The sequence below is a fragment of the Vipera ursinii genome, assembly GCF_947247035.1.
Source record: "Vipera ursinii genome assembly, chromosome: 1".
Lineage (NCBI taxonomy): Eukaryota > Metazoa > Chordata > Lepidosauria > Squamata > Viperidae > Vipera > Vipera ursinii.
The window spans coordinates 237,440,514-237,453,429 of NC_139512.1; the positions used below are offsets into that span (position 1 = coordinate 237,440,514).

The window sequence follows — 12,916 nt, forward strand, 5'->3', positions numbered from 1 at the left end:
ATGTTGCAATGTGTGCTTCAGGTCTTACTATGAAAAACCCCAGGGAACATCAAAAACCCTAATATTCCCTGAGAAAAGGAAATATGTTTCTATTGAATGTTGGATTCCCTCTTAAATTGCTAGGAAGGACATACAATGGCTGATTACTGGTATTTGCAAATATAGAATCGGTATATTTTCTCTTTCAAAAATCATTTTTATGGAAACGATTTCAACAGAATAAAACAATACCAACCTTAAGTTGAAAGTAAGAAGAACAAAGAACAGTAAAAGTGAACAAGTGAAAAACAAATAAAAAGAGAGAAGTAGAAAATAAAGACAAAGGAAAAAAGTTACAAAGAAGTGGCTTCCTGTCTTCTTAACAGATTATTTTATCCCCTCTCTAAGGAGCCATCATAATTTCTTTCTTTCCAGAGTTATCTTTTCCAATCTTCAAATCTGAAAATCACAGGTTTATTTTTTTTTCTTTTTCCAGCAAAAAATCTTTAAGGGGTTTCTACTCACTAATAAATGTAACAGTTGATCTTTCACTGTTAGAAATTCTGTTTATTGTATATCCCTATAACCCCACAGATCAAATAAAGTGTACAGCCACCATGGGCCTTGCTGCTTAATGGTTTAACTGTAACAGGAAACACTCCTCAGAAGGTCAAAAAACAAAACAAAACATAGGTATATATCCTGGATTATACCTAGCATACTTACAAACACTGCCATCTACTGACGGAATACTTCTGTAGTTGTTGCAATACAAAATACATTCCAACATGTATTCCAACATCCACTAAACAAACAAGTTCATTTTGCCATCTCTGCTACTTCCAATATCTTTTCCACCATTCCTCCATTGTGGGTATTTTAAAGGGGTCTATGACAATTTGCCGCAGCCAAATCTCCATGGCCAACTCACCATGGCCAAATCACCACAGTACAACTTGTTGTGGGACAAAAGTTACACTAATATCAAAGAAATGATGGAACAGAATCATAAATAAAGGATGAAAAAGGAGGGACAGAATAAAATGTGAATGACAAAAATTTATTTATTTTTATTCATTTTAAATAATTAAGTGGAATTGTTAAATGTTCCCCAGTGAGTTGTCCTATGGCAATTTGGCTGTGGTGATTTGGTTGCGGTGAGTTCTCTCTGGCAAGTTGTCCCATTCTCATTTCAAAGTCATTTTGGTGCAAATAATACCTTTGTAGCAGTAATCGTATACAGGTAGTCCTTGACTTACAACAGTTCATTTAGTGACCATTCAAAGTTACAACAGTACTGAAAAAACTGACTCATGACCATTTTTTACACTTGCAACTGTTGCAGCATCCCCATAGTCATGTGATTAAAAATCACACACTTGGCAACTGACTCATATTTATGACGGTTGCAGTGTCCTGGGGTTGTGTGATCACCTTTTGTGACCATATGAACAAACAAAGTAAATGGGGAAGCCAGATTCACTTAACAACCATGTTACTAACTTAACAACTGCAATGATTCACTTAACAACTGTGGCAAGAAAATTTGTAAAATGGGCAAAATTCACTTAACAAATGTCTTACTTAACAACATGAATTTTGAGCTGAGCTGTAGTTGTAAGTTGAGGATTACCTGTATACAAATAGTCTTCCATTTCTCTTTCCTAATTGTCTATTAATCTCAGCAAAAAAAGTTCAGAATCAGAATATTTTGAAAACATATTACAGGTTGCAAAAAAGGTTCACCTTGGGAGTCTCTCATATTGCATCACATTAATGTTATGTGTGATGTATATGACACTCAAAGAAATAATTGCACATCATGTAAAAGAGCACTGATATGTCTGCAAAAGCCAAGGACAGTGGCAGATGTATTTTATTGGGAATATAAGTTTGCCAGTGAGTTGCAGAGAGCATTAAACTGATCACAGATATAAACGCATATAAAATGATATGAACATATGAGCTCAGATGCTTGGAAAGCAATATCCATCATTCTCTGTATTGCTAGGGAATAAGCAAATTGCTGAATGGAAAATCATTTATTTCTTCCAAAAATTGTACTAGAGCTTTGGGGATCCATCTGATCAATATGCATTAGGATAGGAAGTAAGGGAGTGGATTAAAAATACTTAGATAATTTAGTTCAGCTGATTTATCTTAGGAACCAAGCTCATTTTTCTGAATTATTTCCTTTGTGCCTTTTCCTACATGGTTTAAAAGTCTTTTTCTCCTATTCGCCTCAGAGGCTTTTGGGAACATAGCATTGATCGACTGCAGGAGGGAGGAGGGACAGGGGGAAAAATGAACATGCTTAACATAATTTAGGCATCAAATTGCAGTTTTTTCTGTATGTTCATTGCAAAGTATAATTTAAATTAAACCACATCAGAAGCCTGTAATTCTTTGCAACATTTACCTGAAAATGCAAAATACAACTGGCAATCATGTTTAGCATTATCACATCCTTTCATATTGTTCAGACTGCTTGGAAACTACTATAAATTGACTGATTTAAAACCAAAACACATGTACTCACCCTTACTACAATAAAGATACAAAGAGCATGACCAATAGCAGCATCTTAAATGAACAATTTAGGACACAATCACTCCACTGCAACCTATTAATTTGGATCATTACTGGGTGAAGAACCTTTGGTTTGTGTCATCTCTTGTTCTCTGAAAGGTTTTGTTTCATTTTTGTTTAAGATTTTGTTTTGCAAGATGTGAAGGTAGAAGTATTTTAAAAATACAAATGAAAGAAATTATGTAAATTACTGAATATAATAGACATCCTAAGTTATAGTTCTAGGGATGGAAACCTTTCCATTAATTACATTTCAAGGTCATTCACAGGTGCTTTGTTAGAGAACTCGTTAGATGAATACAATTAATCTGATACAACTCCTGTTAGAAGAATTACATTGTGGATAAAGAATATAATTTGTGGAGAATTATACCTGCATTTAGCATTTGCCTACATTGTAACTTTTAATAGCTGACTTTTAATATGTTTAGTAATAGCAACTTCATCAAAATTACTTTTGGAATATAATTTGTATTTTAAAAAACCTGGTTAATTCTTCCATTATTTCTGAAGTGTGTGAAAAGTGCACAGTTGGAGGACTAGAAGAATCGCATTAGGAACAGAAGTTCTGTTTATGGAATCTAGGGATGTCCAATCTTGACAACTCAAAGACTTGTGGACTGCAATTCTCAGAATTCGCTGGCCAGCATGGATGGCTAGGGAATTCTGGGTGCTGAAGTCCACAGGTTTTAAAATTGCCAACGTTGAACACTCCTGAACTCTAAGAATTGACACTGATTTGATGGCACATAACCAACACCTAACAACAGCAATTTTATTTTATCTGCACATCCAAGGTCAGCATATCGCTAGAGCTGAAGAGGTCATGATCAAGATGTCTCCTGAAACTTCCCTGCACATTACTTTTTAAAACTTGTTAGTAATAATTTTATTTCAGATTACATTAAACAGATAGAACTAATACAAATTATAAAAAAAGAAAAAGTGCAAAGAAAAACAAGAAAAAAATTTAAAAGAGAAAGAAAGAACTTTCTTCTTCAACCTAACAAGTATAAAGGACTTTAACAACTTATCTACATCTCTTAAAATACAACAATCTCTTCACCCCATATATCATCTCATCTCATTCTCTATTAATAAATCTTTAAAGCCTCATCATCCATCCTAATCAGCAAAAGTCCATTAAGGGTTACCAGAAATAACAACATACGTATTATAAACTTGATCTAATAAACCCATCTGAATTTCTTCCTTTGACATTTATATGTTATTTTCTATCTATAAACAAATTCCCCAAACCTCATCAATCAAATCTAGTCAATAAAGATCCAATAAAAATTACCAGATAACAGCATAACCATTTTAACTTTAATCTAATAAATTTAAATTCAACAAATGAGTTCTTTCCCATATAACTTGTCTGTAGACAAAATCTTAAAATATCACCTTCAAAATTACAGTCTGACTTCCAGGTTATAACTAGATGAAAATATGAACCTTTTTTCTAAATAAATCTCTGCAATAATTTTACTCTTTTATGGGCAGATCAGACTAAGAAAATTCTCTATTAGCACATTTAACTTTTATTCTATGGAAAGATACTTCAAAAAGGTTTGTTAAAATTAAAATCAGTGAGACTTGCTTCCGAGAAACTACACCTAGTACTGCTGTTAAACTATTGAAATTCAAATATATTCCAGTGTTAGGGATTATGAATATGGGTGAGAGGGATTATTTATATGTGTGCATGCACTATCAAGCATCAAATGTTTTAAATCATATTTTTAAAATGAGGGAATGATATTTTTTTCCAGCTTATCCCAAAAATCCAGACAAGATGTGACACAAACTGACAAAATTCAGCACTCTTTGTTATATTTTTATAGGCTGTAAAGATATAGATATATACTTTGCTCAGTGTTAAAACATATGCAACACAAGAATTATAAATACAGCCAACCAAAGGCTCTTTGCAAAGAATAAGAACAAAATGATGTTTAAAAATGTTATCCCTCTCTTTTCCCACCCGACTTGATTATACTTCTGCTTTTTTCTAAAACATCTTATTCAACAAATATTTAAAGAAGAATTGTTATTGTTTCATTTTGTGGAGATTAGTCATCCATTCTGTCAAGAAGCTTTAGATATTTATTTATTTTACAGAATGCCAAACAAACACTTACTTTAGTTTTCAGATGAAGGAAAATACTTAGCAATAATATGAGATAATGCTCTGTTTGCCATATGTTCTCAGACAAGAATCTTCCTTCATTAGTTGTAATGATTAACATAAAATTAACCTAATTGCTATAACTATAGTGCTACTAGTGTTGGTATTTATCATTTGTATATTCATTTGTAGCTATGTATGTCACTGTGTTTGTGTGTGTTCTGTAGATCTAAGAAGTTATGAACAATCATGAATGATACTGAAGTACATGAGACCACTTCAAAGCAAGCCATTGAGGCAAAAGGGTTTGTTTTGCAGTTTATGCAGTGTGTAGAAAAATACCAAAGTGGAGACATTTAAGAAAACTGAACAAGGGATGGGCCTCAAAACATGGAATTATTTCACCTGAATTGGATGAGGTGATGATACTGAAGTAGAGTAGTATCTGAAGTATAAGAAGAATACTAAACTAGGACTCATGAAGCTTAGTTAGAAAGGGAATTGGAGCTTAAAATATATGGAGAACAGTTGCAAGAATTGGGTATGTCTAGTTTAAAAAAAAAGGGACGTGGTGGCTCCGTGGGTTAGGACGTTGAGCTTGTCGATCAAATGGTCAGCAGTTTGGCGGGTCAAATCCTGAGTACCGCGTAACAGAGTGAGCGCATGTTACTCGTCCCAGCTTCTGCCAACCTAGCAGTTCGAAAGCATGTAAAAAATGTAAGTAGAAAAATAGGGACCACTACAGTGGGAAGGTAACAGTGTTCTGTGCACCTTTGCCGGTCACATGACCACGGAGACGTCCTTGGACAAGTGCTGGCTCTTTGGCTTTGAAACGGAGATGAGCACCGGCCCCTAGAGTTGGAAACGACTAGCACACATGGGCGGGGGAACCTTTATCTTTACCTTAGTTTTTTAAAAAGAAGGATTAGGGGTGACATGATAACAGTGTTCCAATATCTAAGGGGCAGCAACAAAGATGAAGGGGTCAACCTATTTACCAAAGCATGTGAACACAAAACAAGAAGCAATAGATGGAAACTAATCAAGGAGAGAACTAAACTAATCAACCTGGAACTAAGGAGAAGTTTCCTGACAGTTAGAACAATTCATCAGTGGAACGACTTGCCTCCAGAAGTTGTGGGTGCTCCAACGCTGGAGGTTTTTAAGAAGAGATTGGACAAGTGTTTGTCTGAAATGGTGTAGGGTTTCCTGCTCAATCAGAAGGTTGGACTAGAAGACCTGCAAAGTACCTTCCAACTCTGTTATTCTGTTAGAAAGTCTAAAACTGAATGGGAACTATAGTCCTTTGAACCCATCACAGAGAATATGGCATTGATCATTCCACTAAGCATGGTTCTCCACTTAGCCTAGTCTGAGTTAGGAATAAGGGATGAGGGATAAGTGAGACTGTATTTTTAGTTCAGAAAGTAGAACAATAAAAAGTTGTAAACCCCTGTAATTATTCCAATGTCCAGACTGTCTGGATAAATCCAAACAAGAATAAAGCTCCTTTAAGAAAAGAAAAAGGGCCTCTTTGTGACTGAATTGGTATGGACAATCTGTTGAGTAAATTTATTTTAATTTTTGTAAAATGCCAATTTCACTGCAAAAGCCAGATACCTACAGCCACATTTTGCTTAATGCTTTACGGAAGCATTCATTTTTTTTCCATGCCCGAAAATGTACTTTTAGAATATTATTAAACTATTATATTGATCGAGAAATGAAAGGTAGAACAACAAACAATAGTTTAAGAAGTCAATTTAAGATTTGTGATACTTATGTTTTCCTCACAACAAACATCTTTTACTTACTGATTACATCATTAAACTCATTACAGGAATTAAAAAAGTCAGTAAATTATACTAAATTCCAACTGGAAATCAGACATGGCTACTATTGACCTTATGTTTCTCTTTGATACTGGTATTGTAATAAAAATGTCTTTGGTTCTGATAAATGTATGCATTTATGTATGCTATTTCCTCTCAAATCCTCTGTGTTAATTTGGAGCATGACAACTTCTGTTAACCAGAAATGCTTCATCTAAATGTATACAGCGATTCCAAAATGTAATATTGAAACCTAAGCAAAAAAGTTAGTTAAAGCTAAATTTGACTGATCTTCAGGATAGATAGATATACACAGTGCTTTTTTTGTAAAAGAAAAAGGTGCCGGAACTCACACATGTCATACAACCCGCCTTGCCTACCCTACAAGATTCCATCCCAAAAAGGTGCCGGAACTCTGTTCTGAGTGTTCTATGAGAAAAAAAGCCCTGTATATATATATATTTGCTTTTCCCAAAAAAATCTTTATTACCTCTTTTGGTTTTTGAAATTAATGTCTCTTATTGAAAGTTCTTAACTGAAGTCATTTTTATCAAAAGTAATTGCCTTTATGCATGTTAAAAATTAGCACTCTAAAATGAAGGAATCCTTTCTGTACTTTGTAGACTCAAAACTTTCCTGGGACATTTTTTAAATGAAAAGGATGAAAACAATTATTGATTATATTAAGAATTACAACAGGAAATAGGAATAATCTAGTTCTATTGTAACTACGTCTTGCTTTAAACAAAACATATGCTGCAGTCATATCTTTCTAATTCTACATTAAAAATGTTCCCTCTCCATCACCTGGTTGAAGTACACTTTAATTCACACTTACCTTTGCTTCCTTGAACTTGGAGTGTGAAACAAATTATAAGACACATTAATCCAATTTTGAAAAACATGCTCTTCCCCGCCCCTAAAAAGATATCCTTCACAGTTTTCATGAGTAGTCATGCAGAAAAAAATGAATTAGGAATGACTTAAAAAGAGATTTCCCTTTAAAGTAAGGGAGTAAAATGCCCAAATCTCCTACTAGTTGACTTTTTAGAAAATGTGCCTCCAAATATATATTTTTTACAGTATCCTCTAGTCCATTATATAATAATAGATGTGGAATATTAAGTACTGAGCAAATTCTCAAGCCAACATTTCTAAGCCAAGAGAATGGAAGTGGGACTAGAGTAATAATTCTGAGAGAGTGACCAAGTTTGAACAAGAACAACAAAGCAGTGTCTGTTTCGGGAATAAGCTCTTTATCTGCGACTCAGACATAATCCCTCTTATGGTCCAGCTGAAAGAACTATCTTCATCTTATTAACCTTCTGGAGTGTCATCTGTCAGCCTTTTTTTTAGTAGACCCCAGTAAACAATAAAAGTCTTCTTCTATTGATGATTACCTGCCTTTGGGCATTCAAGCTATGTGGCTTATGTTACTCCGAGAAGCCTTGTCAAATGACAGTGGCAGAAAAGTGTGTTATTGCATGAGAAGGATTCATAGCTAATGAAATCCCTCCAGCAAGGCACTGTGTGTAGCTTTTCAATTTGAAAGCTAGGAAAAGGCTGTCTTAGCATTGTCCAAACAAGAAATGTCATTCCTTGCAGAAAAGCTGTGTAACAATCAACATTTGGTGCCAAATTAGAGAGGGGAGTACAGATGGGATGGTGATTGAAGTAGAAGGGAGATTGACACAGGTTATGCATCAGTTATACCCTGCTCACAGTCACTCATACCCTAGTCATCTCTGTCTTGACCACTCTAATGCACTTTATATGGGGCTATCCTTGAAAAGTATTTGGAAGCTTCAATTGGTTTAAAATGAAATGGCCTGCATAGTTTCATGCAAGTCTAGATTTGCCTGTTACTTCTCTTTTGGATGCTGCATTGGTTGCCAATTTGCTTTCAGGATCAATCTATGGTGATAGTTATCACTTATTATGGCTTGGGGCCAGGTTATTTGGGGGATTCTCTTTTTCCAATTATGTCTACCCAACTGATCAGATCAGATAGGCCCGTTATTTTTATTTGGTTGAAAATGGATTGAACCACTTCCAGAAAATCAGAAAGAAAAAAAAAAGTAGAGTTTCCAATGTCCTACACATTTGGCTTGTTCTGACTAGCCTTCGTGGTTTGAAATTATTTACTGGAAACAAGAAGTGTTACTTGAAGCAAAAATGAAAAGCTTTCGATTCGCCTTTCATTTTATGTTATCCTTTTATAACCTCAAAGAATATCCATTTTAGCTTTCCAAGTAAATATTTTCATTGCAGTTCTGGAAATAAAGAACTTTGCTTTACAGTAACAAATGAATGATGTTGAACAACACAAGTAGATTATTTTTACTTGTACACACTAGAGCAGAGGTCCCCAATCTTTTGGGCACCAGGGACCGGTTCCGTGGAGAAAGTTTTTTCCATGGATCGGAGGGTGCATGGTTTTGTGTGCTGCCTGCATCTCGAGGATGGGGCTTTGCTTGTTTGTGTGGACCGGTTGCTGGCATGCCGTGGCCCGTTACAGGTCCATGAACGGGGGGTTGGAGACTACTAGAGAGTAAAACTAGCACTATAATTATGGGAACTTGTATTGTTTTGTGTCAAGCTCGACAACTACAATGAAACATGCAGATCCCACTCTGAAAAAACATGGACCAAGTTACATATTCTTTGCAGCTTCTGATCTTTTGTATAACATAGGAACTGTCAAGGAGTGTTACCTCGGAAACTACAGTGCATGGATTTTCTAGCAGCACTAAATGTCCTTTTTCAAGATAAATGCTTGTTCTGTCACCAAGACATCCATTATTAGAAGATAATTTAATGAAAAAAGTGAAAAAATATTATCGTAAAAAAAGTATCATAGAAAAGCTCAAAAAGATTTGACTCCCTAATTTAGTAATGCCTAGAAGAACCCAAAGTAAATTTTTGTATGTGTGTGTGTTTGTGTGTGTGTGTGTGTGTTTGTGTAGATGGATGATAGATAGAGCATACAGAGAGATAGTGAACATTAATGTTCATGATTAAAACACAATATTTTCTAATTGAAAAAATACCACCTTTTCCACTGTTGTTACAGGTCATCTGAACTAAGCGAACACAAAATAAAAATAGTTATAATGATGAGTTAAAGAAATGTCAAGTTGTGTGGCTAATTGGCAAATTAACCTGGATATAAAGACCACAGAATTCACCTCAGCTTCCCTGTCATGGGTAAGATTGGACAGTACGCAGTGCTTTTTTTGTAAAAGAAAAAGGTGCCGGAACTCACACGTCATACAACCCACCTTGCCTACCCTACAAGGTTCCATCCAAAAAAGGTGCCGGAACTCCGTTCTGAGCGTTCTATGAGAAAAAAAGCCCTGACAGTACATATGTCTTTTTCAGGTGGGATTTGTACATCAAAAATAATCTGTAAACTTCATGTATTTTGCAATACCACTTTCATTTAATAATAAAAATAAACAAGTAACCAAATGAGATAAACTGCCACTGTGGAAACAAACAAGGCACTTAGCTTCAGCAATGTTGCCAAGGGACAGTAGCCTTTTAAAGTGACTGCTATGACGTTTAATTATGGATTAATGTTAATATATCATAACAGATCTTAAATATAATTATATAATTATGTCAAGTATAATTATGCATTTTTAAAAGGCAAATACTGATTGGCCTGAGATTTGATAGCTTGTGAAGCTTAAAAAGGCAGGACTTTGACTCCTTCATTCAAGTGTATACATGAATGTGCACCAGAGTATTTCGTTTGCTACTATGAAGAATCCAGTAAGTTCTTTGATATAAGATATGTCTGCAAATGGAACAAAGCACGACTGACTGGTGGTGGAGCCATTGGTGTCCCAGTGGTTAGAATGCAGTATTGCAGGAAATCTTTGCCCATGTCCTGGAGTTTGATCCTGACAGAGCTCAAGGTTGACTCAGCTTTCCAGCCTTCTGAGGTCAGTAAGATGAGGGCCCAGATTGTCGGTGGGCAATATAAGATAAGATAATCTTTATTGTCATTTTTACTGTGGGCACAATGGCAGACATAAAAAATGAAATTTAGTTGCAAATATGCAAATAATATGCAAATAATGCTGACATTGTAAACCTCCCAGAGAGTGCTGTGAAGCACTATGGGGAAGTATAGAAATCTAAGTGCTATTCTTCCTCTCCTGATATTTTGAACATTGACTAATTTGGCTCTCCTGCTTTTAGCTCATGGGATTTTCCTACCATACCTGGTAGAATAGGAAGTTGAGGAAAATCATAAGCAGATGTGCCTGTCAAGTTCTTACTTGTTAGTGTTATCCTCAATTTTCAAACATCCAACCTAATTAGATGACCACTATTGGGCCATTAATTTTGTTCCTTCTCTAGTTCCCATTCCAAACTCTTTCCAACTCTGTGCAGTTGAGAGTAGAATCATTGTGGACATATTCATTTGTTGTCACAGTTTGGACAGGCAGATGGATAGAAGACAGATAGAAGAGTAGAGAGATAGTGCCACACAATATAAACACACACAGACCACACCATTTGAAAAATAATCCAAGTTTTGTAAATCAATATATAAGCAAGTCAAAAAAAATGCAACACACACACACACACACACACACACACACACACACACAGACACACACACACAAAGCATTTGCTTTGGGGTTTCAAAATCTGCCTACATCACAGTAATCGCCTCTTGTTCCTGTTTGCAGAAATTTGTCCTTGTGATCTGAAAGCTGAAGAGCAGCAGAAAGCGTCTGCTAAGCATTTCCTCCCTGTCCTACTTGTCTCATTAGATCTGAGCAGAGTTTGTAATTGGAGGTGATGTGAGACTTTGGAAGGGATGCCTGCCATTCAATATTTAGGGACTAAATATTTAGTACTGTTTGATCTTTAGCATATGTTGGCTCCATTGCAAATGTGAGAAGCCAAATGTCACTTGCATGTGTGAAAGATGCCAAACTTACTGGCAAATTTCTGTTAATTGACAAGTATTTATCTTCATTATTTCTTGTCCACACCCTGTTAGACTGATGCTTGAAAATAAACTTAAAGATTTTAAGCAATTGACCTTCTTCCCTCCACCATTTCCAGGGATATTTATTACAGGGAATATATGAAGAAAATCCTTAATGGACATCTAACACAGGGGTGTCAAACTCAATTTCATTGAGGGCCGCATCAGCATTGCAGTTGCCCTCAAGGGGCCAGGTGGGTATGGCCAGGGTGGGCATGGCCTACTGGGTGGGCTTGGCTAGAGTGCGTATGGACTACTGGGTGGGCATGGCCAGCTCTACATCGTTCGCATCAAGGGTGCCTATGGGGGCCTGGGCAGGAGTGGGACAGATCTGAGGGTCTCTGGCAGAAGGAGGGTCTCTGGGCCAGGGCCAAGGCAGCGGGGGCCATTTCCTCACTGTTTCCAGGATGGCTTTGCGGGCCACATGAAACCACTTCATGGGCTGGATCCGGCCCCCAGGCCTTGTGTTTGACATGTCTGATCTAACACCTGGGATGGCTTTGATGGTTGGAGATAACCATCAAAGCCACACTCAGGCTGATCCCTGTCTCCATGCTGCTGGACCATGAAGAATTGTGAAGGACATAGAAGGTATTGTGGAAGTTTATTCAAGTTTTGGTTCATTTCAGAATCAGAAAGTGAATCACACAAACTCTCATATTCATATGGGAAGCTATTCTGAAACTACTGAGAAATCAAAACAGGCATAGGTTTTTAGCTTGAGTCTATTGAAGCAAGAAAACTGCTTAAAGTAAAAAAAAAAAAAGCAAAACCCAAGCAAAACCAAATTTTCCTCTATCCAGTCAAAATTCTCAATTTCTAGGCAACTGGACAATCAGTGACATTTTTCCATGGAGCACCTACTGAGCTATCACAGATATTACAGGAAAATAATATATAAGAGCTATATAAGCTTTCAAGAAATGTTGGCTTTTCCCAAATTACACTTTATTTTATAGGACAGACTATAGCACCCAAGGCAGAGTTCCGAGTATTCTCATATGGATTGATTAAAAACGTCACGCAAGCAAAAAAAAAAAAAAAAAAGGGGGGGGGGGAAATGTAATATATATGGGGTTGCCAGCTAATCTGGAAAAAGAAATATTCTGATCTGCTTTGGTCCTCAGAAACAGAAATTCGTGGGATATTTTTTTTAAAGAACAGCCTGAGTAAAATTTGATCTGCTGATACAAATCAGAGAGTTTCTGGAATGGAATGGAAACGAAACGTGGGAATTCCAAAGTTGGTATGAATCAAAATTAACCTACGTTTATTGAAATGCAGCCCAGAATCTCTGTTGGGTGCTGAAGTTTTTATGCATCAGAATTGTTCATGCTTCACAGAACTGTCTTCCTAGGAAATTATCCTTAGTAT

General features: G+C 36.1%; 1 protein-coding gene across 1 annotated transcript in view; it reads right to left on the reverse strand.

Moving 5' to 3' along the window:
* The window catches only part of IMPG1 (interphotoreceptor matrix proteoglycan 1), a gene marked incomplete at both ends in the record, with an annotated part of 96,390 nt that extends 88,912 nt beyond the window's left edge, over positions 1–7,478 (reverse strand). Inside the window, one exon of the mRNA XM_083372897.1 lies at positions 7,370–7,478. Coding sequence (XP_083229023.1) covers positions 7,370–7,478 — 109 coding nt within the window. The remainder of the gene's footprint in view (positions 1–7,369) is intronic.
* Between the last annotated feature and the right edge of the window lie 5,438 nt (positions 7,479–12,916).